General features: G+C 34.6%; 1 protein-coding gene across 1 annotated transcript in view; it reads left to right on the forward strand.

Annotated features, from left to right (window-relative positions):
- LOC100917022 (1-phosphatidylinositol 4,5-bisphosphate phosphodiesterase epsilon-1) overlaps positions 1–21,727 on the forward strand; it is a 204,035-nt gene that overhangs the window by 77,909 nt on the left and 104,399 nt on the right. The window contains 3 exon segments of the mRNA XM_023495065.2: positions 6,505–6,650; positions 11,500–11,758; positions 13,969–14,174. Coding sequence (XP_023350833.1) covers positions 6,505–6,650; positions 11,500–11,758; positions 13,969–14,174 — 611 coding nt within the window.

Below are 21,727 nucleotides of genomic sequence, written 5' to 3' on the forward strand. Positions count from 1 at the left end.
CATAAAATAAAATACTTAATGTGGAAATATGTTTAAAAGAATTGCACATGTTTAACCTATATTGGATTACTTGCTGTCTAGGAGAGGGTGGAAAAGAAGGGAGGGAGAAAAATTTGGAACACAAGGTTTTAAAAGGGTTAATGTTTGAAAACTATCTCTGTAGGTATAGTGAAAATAAAAAGCCATTATTAAAATATTTAAGATTAAAAAGAACCCAATTATCTTGAAATTCAGTTATAATAAAAAAAAAAGTTCCAACCCCAAGTTCAGAATTTTTGCAACAGATTAAAGTTCTCTTGAGGAATTTAGCCCCAAATAGGTTGAAAACTTCCAAGAATGAAATTTTGAAAATACAAAATTGGAATCATTTTGATAAGGAAGAAAAGGGGACATAATCTAAAAAGAGGGATGAATATTCTGGAAACTATAGAAAACTTCTATTTAAGAGAGCCATGGTGATTTACAGGGCATATACCTTGAGCAACTAGCTTTTAAAAGGAAGAGCTATATAAAATAAAGACCAAATGAATGACAGCAAGACATGGAGAAACAAAATTATTCTTTACACATAGACTCTACTTTTCACAACCCTTTAAGAACCTCTTGTCACAAGAAAGAAGCAAATCTTTGATCCTACCAAAGTAGCAGAAGCAGTAATGGAGGGTATGGAGTTCCTCAACCAGCAGCACAGATTGAGTGATGGAGGATGCCCTTGTCTGACTCTCCTGGGCAACAAGTTCTTAAACCAGTGGAGAATTTCCTAGATATTCTTGAACTAAGATTTTTGGACCCCGTATAGAAGTTACTACACAATCCTTGAATTGAGCTAACCTGCAGTAGGGGATAGAGCCACACAATGTAGAGGAATAAATCTGGCTCTTACCCTTCTCTAGTCCATGGGACAACTAAGTGACTCTGTGATAGAGTGCTAGACTTGGAGTCAGAAAGATCAGATTTGGACACAGAATCTTATTTATTGTGTGACCCCGAGCATATCACTTAACCTGTATCTCAGTTCCCTATCTGAAAAATGGAGTTAGTAATAGCACCTACCTCCCAGGGTTGTTTTTAAAGATTAAATGAACTAATAAAGTTAAAAAATACCTGTCAGATTTTAAAGTGCTGCACATAGCTGAGTCCCAGTTGATGCAAATAATAAATCCTGTGAACTGTTTATATTATTCCAGTGGAGATCCTAATTTCTCCATGAAAATTAATAATGAAAAAATTTTAAATAAAATAAAATTTAAGAAAATTAAAAATTAATATGACATCAAAAGAAAAGAAAATTTAAGATCTAGAAGGCAAACCTTTTCAGAATAAGGCTGTTCTGCCCACATTAAAAATTAGTTGATCAGTGCATCTACCTTCAATTATTTTCTTCAGTTAGTATATTTATTTGGTATGTCCTCATCTCCATTGGCTGCCTCTCTGATAAATTTAACATTATGTAATTGAGGCCAAAGCTACATCAACCCAACCAACACTTGGCAGCAAAAGTTTCTTCACTGTTAGTTTACTTTCCATTTTCTTTAAATCGTTTAAATAAACTTGAAGCTTTTGTTTGAATACATACAACTAAAAGATGCTCCATTTTTGTGATTATAACACTATTGTTCCTTATAGTTGTTTGCAAACCACAAAAAGCTAGATGCTCCATTTTTGTGATTATAACACTATTGTTCCTTATAGTTGTTTGCAAACCACAAAAAGCTAATAAAGTTTTATCATTTTCTTTTAATTCACACACACACACACACACACATATATATATATATATATATAATATTCCATGCCATAGATTCAGACATTCCAACACCTCATCTTATTTTAGTTAATATGACCATGTGCATGCAATTGAATTATATCAAATTTAGTACTTGTACTAATATAGTAACAAATCTCTTCTTTTTATACAGGCAGTGTTTCCAACTAAAGTATTCTTTCTATCCATTTTGTTAAGGACTCTTTTAAAAAATTAACAAAAATATTGTTAATATGATATACAGTAGTACATCACCTCTGTAGGTAGCAATAGGGAAGTACAGATTGACTAATAGGAATATATTAACACACCTTGACTAGCTATAGATATTAATTTAATTTTGGCTCTCAATGATTCCAAGAACCTATAATGGCAAGAGATTTAGGAAATACTTGCCAGGGGCAGGAATAATGGTAAGGATTAGGAAGATCCAGTATCAAATAAATAGGATTACAGAGGACACTATTCATTTCAAAATTCAATTATCAAAATGGTTATTAAAAAACCAGTTCACAAACCGTAGGTAAGAACTGTCACCCTATAGTATTTTGCATGGTAGAAATATATAGGCAATTTTCTCTCTTCCCTGTGTTGAAATTTAAAGCCCTTTTGTTTAAATTCAATTATTTAGAACTCTGAAAAACCTTCTGGAGTTAGCAATATGTTCATCCCTTTTCCTATTTTTTAAATATAGCTAATCATTCTTTTCACATTTAGCAGTTGTTTTGATAATTACTGTTTTGGCTTTCTAAGAATTGAACACATTGTCTACAAAAATTATACTTTAAGTTTTTATCATTTGATGTCTATAAAATCATGAATACTTGGTACAGACAGGGAAAAAAACAAGGTCTGAAAAGAGATCACTTTAAAAAAAATTTTTTTTTTTTGATAACAGTGTTTACACAGTGACAAAACCAAGGCCCTAGGGAGTCACACTCTAAAATGGAACAACAGTTGGTTTAAATTAGGTTTCCATGTGAAATACAGTATAGCTATTTTTTACTAACATTGTGGGAAAGTATATGGGAAATGATTTAACTGATAGGAATTAAATCTGGATGCATGATCAACATTTAGCCATGAACTACTAACAGCACACTTAATTCTTATCCTTTCATGCAAGTCAGTTCCTCATAGAAATTATGTAAAGCCTCACCAGGTTATATTACTGTCAGGCCATATTCATGCTGTTTCACTTGAGTAGCAATGTAATCATTGGCAGCCAAGTATCCTGAAGAACCAGTCATTGCACTTCCCAAAGTGACTAATTTTTTATTAGTTTTAGTTAAGGAGAAGATGAGGCAACCTAGTATTCTGGAAAGAAATCTGAATGAAGAGTAAAAAGAATCACTAGGATTCACTGTTGATATTAGGTGTTTGAGTTTAAGTTTGTTACTCTATTTATTGGGGCCCCATTTTACTATACTCATATATAAAATTAGTATGTCAGGGAGGTGAGGTAGAAACCAGATGAGTCTGTGACTATCGTTTCTGCCACTATTTCAGTTTCACTGGACCATTTTTCCCACACACCGAGTAGGTATCAACATGAAGATTCCAACAAATAGTAACTAAATGAATATACATATACATATACTAATGGTTGTATTATTGCTTGCAAAAGTCTTGTCACTGCATGCTTATAAGTGTTTTGTTTAGCAATATATGTGTAACAATACAAAGAGTGACTGAACAGCCTAGGGATATAGGGTAATGTGTGCCTTATCCCTCTCCACTAAGGGGACCCTTCAGCTATGAATCCAAATGTGCAAATCAGGTTATGTCCTGGAGAAACTTGTCCTCTCTGAAAGAAGGGTTAGGTTCTTTCTTTTTTTTTCCTCCAAAGTTCTATTTTTTGTTTTGTTTTTACATTATAATTATTTGTAGGTTACTCTCACTTTCATGAGAAACTTCTTGTAATAAAGTAAAATAGTTAAGTAAAACAACTCAGTTCCAGGATCTTCACTCTCCTATTGTTATATGGAGAAGGAAGTGCTAGCTGTTCATGAGAATTTGAATACCTCGACTTTATGGATTTAGCCTCTAATCCTTCTTTATATACAAATAAAATTGACACAGGATTGAAACAGACCACTTAAATTTCTCAGTCCAGTGCAGAGGCCAGATACATGCATAGATACCCTGGAGCCATTACTTTCTATTTCCATCTCCATTCTTGTTCTTTCCTTCCAGATTTCATGGGTTGTCCATAAATTAGTTTAGTTCTGGCTTCATGCTGAAACCCTTCCCTGCCAAGCCTTATATATAAGTGGGATATCTCAAAATTTGCAGTCCATGGGTCATCCCCTTGGGGAATATATAAAGAGATATGATAGACAAAATAATACATAAGTGAATCAGATTAGTATAACCATGCTATGTGCTATGTAAGATATGAGAGGAAAGGTCATTATAAATTATGAAGCTCTGTGAAGGTTTGGTGTTAGAGATGGAATTTAATGTAGACCTTTAAAAAATGTATAAGACATTACCACCTAAGAAGGGTAGGAGAAACATTCATAGTACATAAAATTATGTGAGAGCTTATAAACATGATGGTTGTTAAATCCCATTTGAATAAAGTATATGTGATATGGAAAGTGGGTATTATGAGGTAAGCCTAAAGAAATAGATGGCATCAAATCATATCTTAAATGTTGTTTTAAAAAGTTCTAGGTTTACTTGAGTTTTGAGCAGAAGGGGCATTACTAAACATATACTTATTTAGTCCAAAAGCAACAAATGGATTTATTGGAAGACTATTGAAGTCTAGGGAATTAGTTGAAATGGTTTTCAACATTCATTTTTGTAAGACTTGGTGTTCCATATTTTTTCTCCACTCTCCCTAAGACAGCAAGCAATCCAATATAGGTTAAATGTGTGCAATCCTTTTTAAAATATGTATGTATTTTACATGTTGTATAAGAAAAATCAGACCAAAAGAGAAAAAAAAAACATGAGAAAGAAAAGGTAAACAGACAAAAAAAGGTGAAAATACTGTGCTTTGACCCACATTCAGTTTCCACAGTTCTCTCTTTGGATGCAGATGGCATTTTCTATCCCGGTGAAGTTGTCTTAGATTACCACATTACTGAGAAGAGCCAAGTCCATTACATTTGATCATCCTATTATCTTGCTACAATGTTCTTCTGATTCTGCTCATTTCACTCAGCATTTGTTCATGTAGGTCTTTCCAGGCTTTTCTGAAAGCAGCCTATTCATCATTTCTTATAGAACAATAATATTCCATTATATTCATGTACCATAACTAATTCAGCCATTCCCCAAATGATGATCATCCGTTCAGTTTCCAATTCTTTGCCACTAGAAAAATTACTGCTAGCATAATTTCAACCCATTGGCAGAGCTGAGATGAAATACAAAATTGAAATAGAATAAATAACCAAATATTTCCTGGCACTAGTTATAATCTCTGCTCTTTTCTCATTTCCTTAGCGATTTATCATTTACTAGTCTTCACTAGGTACCCAAATATTTCACACAACCAAAATTCTGCCATTCTACAGAAAGAAATTTGGAACTTTGCCCAAAGAGCTATAAAACTATGCATATCCTTTGATTTAGCAATACCACTGCTAGATGTCTATTCCAAAGACATCCAAAAAAGGGGAAAGGACTATTTATACAAAAAGTTTATGGTACCTCTTTTTTTGTGTTGGCTAAGAATGGGAAATCAGGGGCTAACTATCAATTAGGGAATGGCTAAACAAGCTGTGGTATACAGTTGTAATGGAGTATTATTGTGTTATAAGAAATAACATGCAGGATAACTTCAGAAAAATCTGGAAAGACTTACATGAATTGATGTACAGTAAAGTAAACAGAACAAGGAGGATGTTGTAGACAGTAATAGCAATATTATTCAGTGAAAAACTATGAACAGTTTAGCTCTTCTCAGTAATACAGTGATCCAAGATAATCCCAAAGGATTAATGATGAAACATAATATCCTCATCTAGAGAAAAAACTGATATTTGTATACAAACTGAAGCATGCTATTTTTCACTTTTTTCTTTTATTCTAGTCTTTTTATGCAAAATGATTAATATGAAAATGTTTTAAATAATTGTATATGTTTACTCTTATTGCTCACTGTCTCAGAGAGAGGGATGGAATTTGGAACTCCAAACTTTAAATAAAAATGTTAAAGAATTGAAAAACAATACTTCAAAGATCCAGTGATTACAGATAGTTTCTCCTCACTGTGAAAGAAGGGCCACATTGTCATAGGAGATAATATCCAAACTTGAGATTGGTCAGAGAAGGATTTTTATTGAATTTTTTGTGAGTGACTTTTGTATAGTAAATTAAGGAGAGAGCTGGAAAATTTCAAAGTGTAAATAATTGAGTGTGTATATTGAAGAGCATAATACAGCTTTTATAATGAAGAACTTAAATATACTGAAATCAACATTATATTTGTGACTTAATTTGACTTACAATGAAAAAGACTTTCAGAGTTCCTTAGTCCAGTGGTCCAATACCCTAATTTCAAAGGTAAAGTAAATAAATAAAAGCACAGAAAGCTTAGGTAATGTGACTGCGAACATACAATTAATAAGGGGCAGAGCCAGGACTAGAACCTAGTGTTCTTACTACACACAATATTCTGCCTTTTTGAAAATATTTAAATGAATGTTCTTAGTATAAACATTTATGTTTAAATATTATTTAAGATATGACTTCAGCTTTTTCTACCTTATTATTTTTATAAGGTGAGTTCTTGGGTGACGTGGCTGATACTCACAGCAGGTACCATGGAAGAAAAACGGGAAGTCTTCTCATATTTAGTACACATTGCAAAATGCTGCTGGAATATGGGCAACTACAATGCTGTTATGGAATTCTTGGCTGGCCTCAGGTATGCTCATTGGTGAATGAAATTAATATTAAAACAATTACTGTAGACATTTACATAATTCTGATATAATTCCATATAATTTTGTATCTTTCAAATCATGTCACTAAACATCACTAAATTGTCTTATTATTCACTTTACATAAGGTTGTAGTATGTCATCGTTTAGAAATTAGAATATACAGTGGATTTTGTTGACCAGTTTTCCTTATTCCTCAGGGACAATACAGAGCTCAGTTATTAGTTATTTGAGATTTTAATTGGATTTTTCTACATCATAGATTTTTACTCTATATCTCTGTTCCATTGCTGACTTGAAAGTTAGAATGTAATCCATTTACTTTGCTGTCTCTGGACTTAATATTTTTGTAAGTCTTGGAGGTCCTTTGGTGCCATGAATCTCAAAATTTCAGATTAAATTATTTTGACCTGGATAGAGAGGGGTATGGAAAATATTATATCAGGAACTAGAGATGTTTAGCCTGGACAAAAGAAAATTAAGACAAAACATTTCTCCAACTATTTGGAAGGCTGTCATGTATAAGAGAAATTAGACATTTTCTAAAAGGGATAGAACTTTCCCCATAAGGACATTTAGAAAGATTTCAGCTCAATATTAAAAAAAAAAAAACTTTTGCAACATGTGAACAATTCTACCTTGTAAGGGAGTGAGTTATTTATTATTAAAGTATTTAAGGAAAAAATGGATGATCATCTGTCAGGGGTATTATAAAAGCACTTTCAACACTGGATGAAGAGATAAACTAGTTAGTCTCTGAGGCTTCTTCCAATTTAGAAATTCTTTATTATTCTGTCTAGCCAACTTTTCCCCTTTCATTTCTAGTTCAACAAGGATTATCAAGCTCTTCATACAATGTGTGATCTATTGTTCTCATCACTGTCTTTACTAACTTTTATAGATTACTACTTAATTAGTCTCTGTCTCAGATAGAGTTCCTGTCCCACTGGGATAAGGCTCCATTTCTCTACTTCCCAACAGTGTCACACCAGACAGCATATTACACTGAAGCCCTATCCAATGGGGTTTTAATGTCTTCACCACATCTTTCAGCTAGGCCTGTGAGATACTTCATTTATCTCTGTGTTTGCCATGATTCTCCAGCCTTTTCACAAATCAGCAAGTCTGAATTCCAAGAAGTGATTACCACTCCTTGGTGGTCTTGGGGTAAGCCTATGCTGCATAAATATACTTATCCTGCTTATTATTTGCTCTTGAGCTTCCAGCCTATATGTTTTCTGTCTGTACAATCAGCCACTCACAATAATGATACGTTTATATCTTAAACATAGCCATTTACTTAATAATAAAAAAATAGTATTGTGGATATTAATATGTTAAAGTAAATACATAAATTATAAAAATGATAAATAAATATAAACCTAGAACACAGTCTCCTACCAATGCACTCAATAACTGTGGCAAGAGTGGGCACATACTTATGAGCAACTGGATTGGAAATACATGGGTGAGAAAAATCCATGTGTTTAGAATAATCCAGAAGTCTAAACTGCAGATTTCATTGTTACTAGTTCATTCAGGAACATCTGTACCATGTGAAATTATTTCCCTGCCAATTGCTTGAGCAAAACCTCCATAAGTTCCTTTAATTAATCATCACCCTTAAACGAACATTTAGAAAATGTTAGCTCTTAATGTGAATATCAGTTCTCTTTAAGCCATGCAAATCCCAAGCTCATCAAACTGCTATCTCTGTCTGGATTTATAGATCAGACTAGACTAGACCTGCCAGTTTCGAACTCTCCCAAATCTTTTGTTGTTAAATCAAACTATAGCTCATAGCAATACAGTTCAGGTTCAGAACACTCACCAGTATATCCCAGTAGTTGTGAAGCCTCTTCTCTTCCTTCTCAAGCAAGAAGTGGTAAGAGAAAAAATTATGAAAAACTTCACCTTTCTCCAACTCTAGATGGTGATGAAGGGCAATACCTGTTAGCCAATGACATCGCTTCTCTTGTGTCAGTCAGAAACCATTCAACTAAAGCCTTCTCAGCAGTCTGCTTCTGATAGTCATAATTCTAACAGGAGCAGCTATTCTGATTCCCTACTATTTGATTTGACCTCTTTTAAAGTTCCTTTTCCCCTAAAGATACCTTGCTGCTTTTTTCTCACTATTTCCCCTAATATTTTTTATTAAATTGTTTTATTTCTAAACATATTTCAGTGTCCAAGTGCTTATTGGATTTCTTATTTTCTTAATTTTTACCCTCTTTGGCCATAAAATATGTATATGGAAATTATGGGAAATATCCCTTATATCTCAGCTCTGATCTTTCCAGTAAGGCAATCGATCTCTTGTTCTTGAAATGATATTAATTTCCATTCATAATTCTTTAGTTTTTAATAAATAAATGATCTTTCTCTGCTTCTTTATGATTTTAATCAAATGAGATGTTATTTATAAATCACTCTACACTATTAACAAAGAAATCCAAGTCCTCAACTCTAGGCCACAAGTGATTTCATTCCAACCTGTCCAAATCCTATTGAAAATATATATCTTATCTGTTTATATTAAAAACAAAATTCTTGCCCCAAAAGTTATCAAACTGTGCATACCCTTTGATCCGGCAGTGCTACTCCCCAAAGAAATACTAAAGAAGGGAAAGGGACCTGTATGTGCCAAAATGTTTATGGCAGCCCTGTCTGTAGTGGCTAGAAACTGGAAACTGAATGAATGCCCATCAATTGGAGAATGGTTGGGTAAACTGTGGTATATGAATGTTATGGAATATTATTGTTCTGTAAGAAATGACCAGCAGGAGGAATACAGAGAGGCTTGGAGAGACTTACATGAACTGATGCTGAGTGAAATGAGCAGAACCAGAAGATCATTATATACTTCAACAACATACATACTGTATGAGGATGTATTCTGATGGAAGTGGATTTCTTTGACAAAAGAGAAGATCTAACTCAGTTTCAATTGGTCAGTGATGGACAGAAGCAGCTACACCCAAAGAAAGAACCCTGGGAAATGAATGTAAAGTGTTTGCATTTTGGTTTTTCTTCCCGGGTTATTTTTACTTTCTGAATTCAATTCTTCCTGTGCAATAAGAAAACTGTTTGGTTCTACACACATATATTGTATCTAGGATGTACTGGGACATTTCACATGTATAGGACTGCTTGCCATCTGGGGGAGTGGGTGGAGGGAGGGAGGGAGGGGAAAAGAGAGAACAGAAGTGAGTGCAAGGGATAATGTTGTAAAAAACTACCCAGGCATGAGCTCTGTCAATAAAAAGTTATAATTATTTTTTAAAAATTCTTTTTCTACTTGGATTAAATCATTTTCAACATTAAGTTTTGTAAAATTATGTTCTGATTTTTTTTCCTTCCTTCCTTCACCTCTCCTCTCCCCAAGACAGCATGCAGTCTGATATAGGTTAAATATGTACAATCCTTTGTTAAGTTGTCCAAGAAAAATCTGACCTAAAGGGGGAAAAAACTATGAGAATGAAAAAGCAAATTACAAAAAAAGGTAAAAATATTATGCTTCAATCCACATTCAGGCTCTATCCTTTTCTTTCTGGATATGCATTTTGCATCCTAAGTCTATTGAAATTGTCTTGGATCACCACATTGATGAGAAGAGCCAAGTCTATCATAATTGATTTAAATAGTATAATGTTCATCCATAACATACCTTTGAGGATTAATACAAATCCTTCCTTTACACAAAAGCACTTCTTATTTCCTTTTCATTATTAACTGTGCATTATGAAAAAGAACTTCAAAGGTCTTTAACCCAACAATAATGAATATTTCACTTTCTTCTCTATCCTGCAGATTTTATCTGTTTCAGCAATAACCCATTCTGACCTTCTGTCTTCAGTGAATTTTCCTGTTTATCTCTTTAGGCATTGACCTTTAAAGATAGGATATTATACAAAATAATACTCCAGCAAAAATAAATCTCTAATGTAAATGTCATCACTTTAGAGAATTAGGTATTGCCATAATTTTTATGATAACTTTTTTACTTTGAGGGAGGCCTTATTTTATAACTAAAAAAATTCCAAGGGCCACTAGTATAATCAAAGGCAAAGGCAAAAGAATAGTCTTAGTTGCTGTGGAAAACTCTGTGTTTGATTTTGTACAGGATCTTGGGCCCAACCTAGAGTGAATTTGCAGCTTTCAAATTAAGTTACCAAAATAGGTGGATTTCATTTGTCCCTTGAGATTAAGGATAACCTCAAAATTATCTTTACAGATTTATCCTTTTGGATCCTTTCCCTAGGCCCACTTCAGCTGAAACCCATGTCCTTGACATTCACCTGAAATCAAATTGATTTTAGAACTGGAAGAAATGATACTGGAAAATACTATAACTGTTTATCTACTTAATAGTATCAGACTATTATGTACAAGAACAAATGGCCACTTGGACTTTCAGTAAAATGCATAGATAGATGGTTATGTATATAGTTGTGGCATAAAGTAGTATAAATATTTAACCTCTGATATTTACCTACATATGATAAAGCTATTAAAAACATATGCATCATTCATAGATTTCAAGGTAGAAGGGAGCTTAAAGTAAAGGAATTATTATGACTGTAGTTTTTTCTTGTTTGAAGGTATTTTATTGCATACTTCTCAAAATTAAATTGGCACTAGAATCTATATCTGATCTTTTGGACTCTGTGGTACCCATAGAATTATGGTTGCTTTTTTAGGCCACTAAGTTTCAGGAGAACGTAAAGAAGGGTTACTAACAGTGTTTTTTCAGAAAGTGAAAGTCCATGTAGAATTATAATTGTTTATGTTTTATTTCCCCGTCAACCACAAAATTATGTCTGTTTCCAATAGGTCAAGGAAAGTTTTAAAGATGTGGCAGTTTATGGACCAGTCTGATATTGAAACCATGAGAAGCCTGAAGGATGCAATGGCCCAACATGAATCTTCCTCTGAATACAAGAAAGTGGTAAACCGGGCTCTGAATATCCCTGGCTGTAAAGTGGTTCCTTTCTGTGGTGTCTTTTTAAAGGAGCTCTGTGAAATTCTAGATGGAACATCTGGATTTATGAAACTTTGCCCACGATATAATTCACAAGATGAAACTTTAGAGGTAAATCCTTTAAAAACCATATTATACTGAAAGATGGCTACAGTCTAGTCTGCTTCCTTTTTTGTGTGTTTTTTAAGTTAGCATTAATTAAAGGGAATACATGGTTGCTATTGTGTTAAGATTCTTGATATTGCTTATATTTCCCAAATACCTCTAAGAACTATCATAGGTGCTTAATCTGAATAACCAACATAATATTACTTCTCGATATTCAAGGGCCTTATAGGATCATATATCTAGATTTGGAAGGAATTTTAGAGCTCCTCTATCTACTCCAGCTCCTTTATTTTACAGATGAGGGCATTGAGGCCACAGAAATTATTTGCCTTGCCTAAGGACACACAGCCAGTACAATTCTGAGGTAAACATCAAAGGGAGGATTTGAATCACATCCTCTAACGCCAGTATCAGTGTTCTTTCTATTCAGTCATGCTGCCAACTTGTGTTCTACAAAGGGTTATAGTCTGAAAAAAAGATGTATGCACTGATACAGAAAGAGAGACTCTAGGAGGAAAACTGTTTAATTTATTTTCTGGATTTTAAAACTCAAGTGATCATTTGGTTTTTTCCTTGAGGAGAATGAATATAGAGTAACAAAGAAGTCTCTAAGAAATGGAATAACTCATTTTAATAATAAAAATAACAATAATGCTTTTAATAATAGTAGCTATCATTTATATAACATTTTAAGGTTTATAAAATACTTTCAAATATTATTTTATCCTCACAACAATCCTCAGAGGCAGGTACTATAATTTATCTCTATTTCACATATAAAGAAAATGAAGTAGTCAAAGGAGAAGAAAATTAGTCCTGAGTCACACAGCTAGGAAGTGCTTAAGCCTGGATTTGAATATGGATCTTCCTGACCCCTGCTTCCATTCTCCATCCACTATTCTGCCTAGTTCCCCTTCCTTGGAAGGATTGGAACCAGACTTCCATTCATAGCCTCACAGCGCTCAGATCCTGGGAGTCAGAGAGATACTTGAATTAGACATCTTGCAGGCAGAGGTAAGAGTCAGAAAGAGTAGGAAAGAAGGATGGAAAAGTCCCATTTTAAGTGCTGGAGGTTGGAAGCAATAGAATACCTTCAAGACCTTAGAAGGATATATGAGGAAGATTAGGACACTTGGCACATTTTATGGCAGATGCAAGATGTCTCACTGCCCATCACTTTCACGGTAACAAAGGACGATAGTGTCTTACTGACTTTTGTGTCCACTTTGCAAAGGACCACTCCCTTGAATTCTTGGAGCCTTCTGAGTCACCCTAAATAACAAAAGCAGCACATGTGATGCACCTAGTGCACCACCTAGATGAGCTGCAGATGGAGTAGTAGCAAAACAGCTTCTGCCATTCTAGTCGTATCTCTTTTCCTGTAAACTGTGAATCTGGGGCTGGGGGGGGTTAGAAGTGAAGAGAGTAGTAAGTACATGGGAAATAGGAGGCAATATGATTTGGTGGAGAGAATTCTGAATTTGATTTCTTGGTGCCTTAATTTTTTCATTTGTAAAACAAAGCTGCTTTACTTCTCAGGTCCCTGTCACCTATGTAAATCTATAAACCTCTGAATAAACAATCATAGCACATTCTCTCACGTGATAAACATTATAACTCTTTTAGGCAGAGAGAAGCAAGATCTACTGTTATGTTGGCAACTGGCCGTAGCTCTGGCTTCTGGTATGGAAAAGTTTCCAACAGAAAGAGAGCCACAGAGTCGGGACAAAAACTTCACTGCTTGGATTGCAGGCTCATACACACTCACAGAAAGAAAATATTCTGTTGACACTGCAATTGACTAAGGCCAAGTGATTTTTTCATGAGGATCTTAAATTTAAACTTAACGACTTAATTTAATTGTACTCTTCTGGTCTTCTCTTCCTACTTTGGTTTTGACACATAAATAAAATAATCTACTTATGTCCTCTGAATTTATAGCAATAGATTTTTCTCTTTTTAGTTCAAAGTGATGTGTTTATTCTTCAGTGTGACAGAAATCACTTTAGTGAAAATCAGAATGAAATTTAGTATTTAAAATAGTGAAGTGAAAAGGTCAAGAACTCTGTGGCCTCTTTGTTTGCTTTCAAGTACAACATAGATAAATGCTATTTTTTTCCACAACTATAAAGCCACTATAGTCCAAATGAAGTAGGTTACTTGGTCATGCAATATTTAATTGCACTTTCAAATCTAAATATTTTTCTTTCTAGTTTGTAGCTGATTACAATGGACAAGATAATTTTTTACAACGAGTAGGACAAGATGGCTTAAACAACCCAGAGAAAGAATCCACTGTCAACAGTATTTTTCAAATTATCCGAAGCTGCAATCGTAGTCTGGAACCTGAAGAAGAAGACAGCTTAAGTGAAGGCGATGATTCAAGGAAAAATTCCTTGAAAGATAAAACCCGACTACAGTAGGTTTCACTTTTTTTTTTTTTAAGAAAAAATATTAATTACTTATACTTTCTGAATATTATTTTCTTATTCAAGTTTGGTGAATTTTATGAATTTACTTTAGCTTTAGGTGAGCTTTATGAATTTACACATTAATAAAAAGCAGTGATAATGTTTTGGCTAAATCTTGGCTTGAGTACTAGGTGAATTGGTTTCTAGTCTCATCTGTGCTTCTTAGCTGTGTGACGTATTGCAAGTTAATTAACTTCTCTGCACCTTTTTCCTCATCTGAGAAGTGAAGAGATAGGGAGTTCCTTTCTGAAACTCCTTATATTGTACCTTATTTGTTCTAAACTTCTTATCTAATTTACCTGCTTTAATAAAATAATTGTTTGCAAATGAAACCCTTCCATTTGTTACATGAACTTTTAGAGGCCATATGGCCAATCATTTTAGCATTAGAACCATGATATTTTTAGATGTGTTAGATATTTTTAGATGTGTTATTTGTGACTATAAAGTATTTATTTGCTTTTTAAGGTGAAAAGTGTTTTTACATTTACTTTTACATATAAAGGTGATTTAGATGTAATCACTGACTTGTTTTTAAAAGTATGTTATATCAAGTTTGCATTGCTTATCTAGGTATATATATATATGCTTGCATGCCCTTGACTTCAAATTAAGTAAAATTCTAGCTAAGGTTAGGAACATTTTAAAATCATTCAAAGCTATTAGAATTATATGATACAATATGAATTTATGATGATATGAACAAAATCCTGCCAAGTGGAAATAGCTCTATATAAGGAATTCATAACACTGTTTAGGTTTTTCTGTATAAAAACTTGGGTTTTAGCTCATAACTGTATGTTTAATTTTCTTACTATTTCCCCTTTCCCCTTCCCTATGTAAATTTTCATCTTAAACTTTCTCAGAGTGAATTCAGATAAAACCAAAAGTAAAGGAGACACCATTATTCCTGGGAATAGAGTGAAACAAAGGATGAACAGTGAGGTCAGACTGTAACCTCTTATATACATGTATATGGCTTTCTTCTTCTCGTCCTTCTTTTACCTTTCCTTCTCCTCCTCCACAAGCCATAGTAGACTGCTATTCCTTGACAGGGTGATAATATCAGCAAGGAATAAATAAAATAAAATATATATATAATACATATATAATAAAATCATTTGCCCCTTCAAAAAGGAATTGAGATTTTTCAGTTTAACCAAAGGCAAATTCCTAGAAGGACCCAGTGATTATTAAGGGTAAGACTGTGAAACAGAGCAGATATTTATGTCATATCTTCTGAAGTCTTGTTTTATGGATAGGTCCATAATTTCCAGGTCTAAAATACTCTTTTTTCTTCCCCTTTCCCCCCCTTTCAATGTTCCCTAGTTCATACCTATTTACTATCCCAGTGCAAATAAAAAAGATCTGCTTGAAATAAGGCCATTTTATTATACCTATTCTAAGGACTACTTTCCATTTTCCTCTTTACATACTGTCCCTTTAATAAAGGGGGAAATCACCTACAATGACTGGAGTTGCTCACTGTAAGAGGGTAAAAAAATGTTTTGTAAACATCAGTCACTACTTTCCTTCCAGATTTTATTATTCTTTATTTGGAGTGTTTTATAGTACAGTTCTTAGGATATAAACTCACTTTATGTACATTTATATGCATGTTACTTAAGACTGTTTGGCATTTGTATTTTATTACAATTTTTTCCTTTCTCTGGTAGAAAACTACTCTATTGTCAGAATTATGTTTGCTAACTTGGCATTAGCAAATATATTATTTTATACTTGATATATAACTAAACCTCCTTTATGGAAAGTTTTAATTTTAGATGTTGACTTATTTATTTCTACATATGGAAAATTCTGGTGCTTTTATATCCAGTGTTAATGTAAGTATCCATAATTATCTTCTGTTTGGTTCTTAGTGTCTCCTTTTCAGCAAATTAGCAGTCATATGATCATAGATTAAGCTGAAAAGGGTCTTAGAGAACATCAGGTACAACTATTTATTTTACAGATGTAGAAACTGAGGCCCAGACAAGTTAAGTGACTTTCCTAGGGTCACAGGGCTAATCAAGGACAGGATCCAGACCTAAATTTTCCTGACTACTATCCCCAACTCCACATCTCTATATCATGTTGCTTCTCAGTTTGATATTTGCAATGCTAACAACTTAACTTTCACAGTGTTCCCAAGTGTTTTTCACACTTCAATATGGCCTCCCTCTTGTCATTCATAAATACACATATCTCTTTCCAAATATGAATATGAGCTAAAATATTTTTATCTGTGTGTACATGTGTAAATATAACTCTTTTGGGTGCCAGTAAGACTCTTGAGGACCCAAGAGGCAAGAGGGGAATGTAATACCCACAGTAAGGGACAGAAAGAGTTTTTTTCTTTTTTTAAAGGGGACATACCACACATCACCCTAATGGGCCTCCTGTTCCTTTCCTCAACTGTTAGATATAACCTCTGTCTCAGCTCTGGTGAAACATCCCCCCAGCTCTTCCGCTCCTGAATGTCACCAGAGAGTCTCTATGAGTTGAGGGTATGAGGGAAGGAAGGTCTCCATCAGTATACCAGGACTTATGCCTCTCAAGCAAGATGGAGGCCCACAGTCATATCCATTTGGCTTCTCTTTAGCTACTTTCTGGCTCCTCTACATGAGATAATCAGTCTCTCAAAGAGGAGTAAAAGCAGGTATGGTGGGATAGGATCATCTGTATTTCTCTCTAGCTTCTTGGGTTATCTGACTCTCATTGGCCACTGGAAACCACACACACACACACACACACACACACACACACACACAAGCACAAAAGCCAAGGAAAAAGGCAAAATCATTGTCTCCTGTCATACTGTTTCACATTCTTGTCTTTATCCTACTATCTGCTAGTAGTACATCAATCCTAGCTTTTCTTTAATCAAAAATCATGGAGCATTTACTATGTGCTTACTGTGTGCCAGACACTCTTCTAAGTGCTGCAGATATAAATAAAGGCAGAAATATGGTCCCTGACCTCACATCTAGGAAACATATGACACAAATGAAGTGTCATCTCAGGGGGAGTGCCTTGGGGCTATGAGGAGGATGCCATAGGAAAGGGCTCCTCTAAAAGATCATATTTGAGCTGGGGAACATCAGTGAAAAGGCAGGGAGTTGGAATATGGTGTTATGTTCAATGAACAAAAAAGCATGTTGGGGGTCATTGAGTCTGTGTTGGGGAATAATGTGTAAGAAGACTGCAAAGGTAAGAAAGCATTAGCTACCAAGGACTTCATAGAAGATAGGAATAGGAAGAGACTTGAGGCAGAGATACCTACCAGCAGGCTACTGTAACAGTGCAGGTTAGAGAGCTGGCAGAAAAGGTAGTAGCTGTGTGAATAGAAGGAGCACATGGGAGGGATGTTATGAAGATTGAACAACACTTTGGATATGTGAGATGAGTGACAACGAAGAGTCAAGGATGACAACTGTATTAAGAGTGTGAATGACTGGGAGGATGGTGAAACTGTCAGTAGTTATAGGGAAGTTTAAAAAGGAGAGGACTAGGACAAGGGAAGTGGGGAGGGAGACAGTAAGTTGCTTTAGACAAGTTTTCTTTTTGTGTGTGTGTGTGTGTGTGTGTGTGTGTGTGTGTGTGCATATACAATAGTTATAGTTACAATAATGAATCTGGCCTATCAAAATCCCATTGAAAAACTTCATTTTATCATGGCATAGGAACATGGGAAAATATATACATATGCATGTACAGACATATATGCTTGCAAATATATACATATATGTAGTGTATGTGCACATGGTTTAATCATGTCACCCTTATCATAGATGTATATTCATTAAACTCTAATGGCTCCCATTATCTCCAGCAATAAATATCAAATCTTTTGTTTAGCATTTGAAGCTCTTCATAAGCTGTCCTATGCTTTAGAAAACATCCAATCAAAATCTTCATTGAACCTATGAAATGATAATTGATCATGACATCATGATCCTAGGGAAGGAGCTCAAGTTCTAAAGTCAGAAAAGCCAGGTTGCAATCCCATCTCTGACTGTTACAAGCTTTAGAATCTCGGGCAAGTCCCTCAACCCCACAGGTTTTCTTATGTGTAAAATAAGAGGTATGGATTAGATGGGGCATTTATGTGAGCAAGAATTTATTGAGAGTCTGTTGAGTGCCAGGAGCTAGGTATACAAAGACAAAGAAAATAGTCCTTGCTCTTATGGGTTACCATTCTATGAGTTAACAAAAGATGATTCCTCCCATGCATGAATAAAAAGTGCACACGTGGAAGGAAACAGTGCTGATTGGGGACCTCAAGTATGAGGACATAAGTGGCTAGAGTCCATGTGTGGCCACGATAGCTCATACCCTTGCTGCTACAAAGCTGTTAATATCTTCTATTGTTATCAGAGTCAATAAACATTTAATAAATGTCTTCTCTCAGCCAGCACTATGCTAAGCACAAAACAGTCCATGTTCTCAAAGAGCCCAAAATCTATTGGGAAAAGACATGTATTTTTAAAAATCTGAAAAAGGGGGTGGAGGAGAAGGCCATGGGCATGATGAATTCCTGTACCTAAGTGGAAAATAATGAGGTCAGCGCTCTGGACAACGTCCTTCAATGGTGAAGACTCTGAGAGGACTTTCCTCTGTCCACTTACTAATGTCTCCAATCAGAGGGAAAGAGGGGCCCTCAGGACAAAGAGTACTGATGAGGTATGAGTTCCAGGAATGATGATATCATACAAAGATGATATCTAGAGTCTAGAAATCCAGAAGTGCAGGAGAACAGCTGGGTGAAAAATTAGAAGGTGAATGCCTTGGGCACCCTCTATCATGATGTTCTCGGATGAGTAAAGCATTATTCACAACTTCATTCCACTCCTGGGCACAATGTTTCTGTTAGGTGTGCTGACCCTGATGAATATCTATACTATGCTCTTCACTGGACATTAGCTTTCCCTATGTCAGGTATATACTCATGGCCACCAAGCATCAATTTGTAAGCCTGATCTGATTTCTTCTAGGCTGCCAAGTGGTCATCTCCATTCCTAACTCCTAAATTGCAGTGACTAGAAAGCCTCTCCATAATAAATACTGGCTGACCAGCATTTTGATTATTGGAGGCTCTGAGCTACCACACCCAGATTCCTGAACAAAAGTCAGGCAAAATAGTCCTAAGCTAAGAATAAGTCTATTCTTCGGACCTAAACAACTATATATGCAGATCTTGTTCCCCAAAAATCCATTTTAAGGAGTTGTACACCCCCAAAAATAACCCCCTGGAAGCGAGGGCTACACAATTTATTTCACATCTAGCATTCTTTAGATATTGGTTTGCAAATGAATCCAACCAAGCACAAAAGCTAAGGAAGAGGGCAAAGTAAATTATCCTCTACTGGACCACATTCTTGACTTCACATGTTTATTTGTCAGCAGAAAAAAACAATTCTGGCTTCTTTTTTTAAATCTGCATTTGGGCAAGTGCATATCTATATTTACATTCTTATTTGTACATGTGTTTAAATATATACATATGTGTGTTGAAGAGACAATATAGCATAAGAGATAATTCACATAGTGTGATGCTTGAAAGGGACAGTTGAAATTGAGTATTCAATACCTAAATGAAAGGAATCCTCATTAGAACATAACTGTCAAGTGGTCATCTATCCTCTGCTTGAAGGCATATCAGATCTCCAGGCAGCTTATCACACTTTTGGACAGCTCCAATTGTTGGGAAATTTTTTATAACAACAAACATAATCTTTGTAACTGCAAAGTTGGCTTCTCAATGCCCAAGCAAACTCTTTAGTCTGCCAAGATGAGGAGTTTCTTCACCCAGAGGAAATTACATGAAAACACAGGTCTGATCTAAATATATTCATACTGCAGTCTCTGATTTCCTTTTTTCATACTTTCATTTCCCTTGAGGTTCTTTTAGTGAAAAGCCATGTCCTCTATTGCCTATTCTTTTAAATTTTGGGTCCTTATTTTGACACACCACCCCCTTTTCACTCTTAGATTCTTTTTCCCTAGGCTTTCTACATCTATCACTTTCTATACCCTATAACTTTTACCATGAAAGTTCTGAAAACTTTTTCTCCTATCACAGATTTCTAAACTGCTGAAAATGGTATTAGGCAAGAAAAAAAAAAAAAAAAAAAAGATCAAAAAGACAAAAATCCTTTACCAAATTTGTAAAAATCTTAATATGAAAATTTCACATTTCATTTAAATGTAATTATGGCACAAACCTAAGTGTCAGGACATTTTCATTACACCAATTAACAGCTATATAAACAAAAAGTTGTGAATGCATCAGTTATATAGACTATAATACAAGGCTTGTAATTGAATTCATTGAAATCAGAACAACCAGGTATTATTGCTGTGAGTCATATATTGAGACATAAAATATAAAATAAAATCATGAAACAAATCTCTATTTTAAAAATGTTTATTCAGTTAGATTTTTTTACCTATATAATGGAGAATTCTATGTCTTAAAAACATATTAAGAATCCTGGTAGGGGACCTTTAGAAACAATTCTTTAATTATAGATCTACTGTAGTTAAAATTCTGTACTAAAAGTAAACACTGCAACAAATACATTCTTTAATTCCTGCCTATATAACAGTAACTCTTCGTAGCAGAATTGCCTATGTGCATGCTAATATGTACAAGAAGAGGGAAAGAGGAAAGATTTTTTTAACTTACTTATTGAACAGTAGATATATTAAAATTCTCACCTTTCCATAGTTAACCTTCAATTACTTACACCTCAGAATACTTACTTATAACTGAGCTAGAAAATCCATTTAAACTACCAATTGAAATTTTAAAAATTAAAAAATTACAAAGATTCAGCAGCTTTGAAATTAGGGCATAAAGGGAGCTTCTAATGTTAAAACTAGAAAAATTTTGTACTGAGAGAAATAAATAGCTTTCAAAGAACAAATTGACTTTAGAATAGAGAAGGAGACTCATTACCATCAGCAGGTTGGCCATTTGGTGATGAATTATTTGGTCATGGCAATCCAAGAAACAAAGACAAATACAAAATGACTCCCAGTTCTGTACTCTCCCCTTTTGCTTTCACACTGAGAGTTGTTGCTTATCCTCCTCTCTCAAAAAGGACTACTGATATCTTGATTTGCATATGAATTGGCTTTAAATGAGGCAGAGCTGAACAAAGTCATCAACTTCCCTCTAGTCTTAGAGTCTAGTGACTAGACAAAGATCAGAACTTAGAATGGCCCAGGAGCAGTTGGAGACCATGGCCTTTCTGAATTAAGGTCTTTTCCCAGGCCTCAGTTTACTGAGACTACATCAACTCAATGCCTAAGGGAGAGATATGAACTGAGACAAAAGATGGTCCCATTCGCCAAGTGATCATGGTAGAGTTGCTGAGAAAGGATGGACAGTGCAAAGGCTCTCAAAGCTTTTAGATCATCTATAAATGTAATTTGATGGTTGCTATTACAAAGAATTAAAAACTGAATATCATACATAGGCCAGCGGAAAAACTAA

The sequence above is a fragment of the Sarcophilus harrisii genome, chromosome 2 (genome assembly GCF_902635505.1).
Source record: "Sarcophilus harrisii chromosome 2, mSarHar1.11, whole genome shotgun sequence".
In the NCBI taxonomy this organism is placed as follows: Eukaryota; Metazoa; Chordata; class Mammalia; order Dasyuromorphia; family Dasyuridae; genus Sarcophilus; species Sarcophilus harrisii.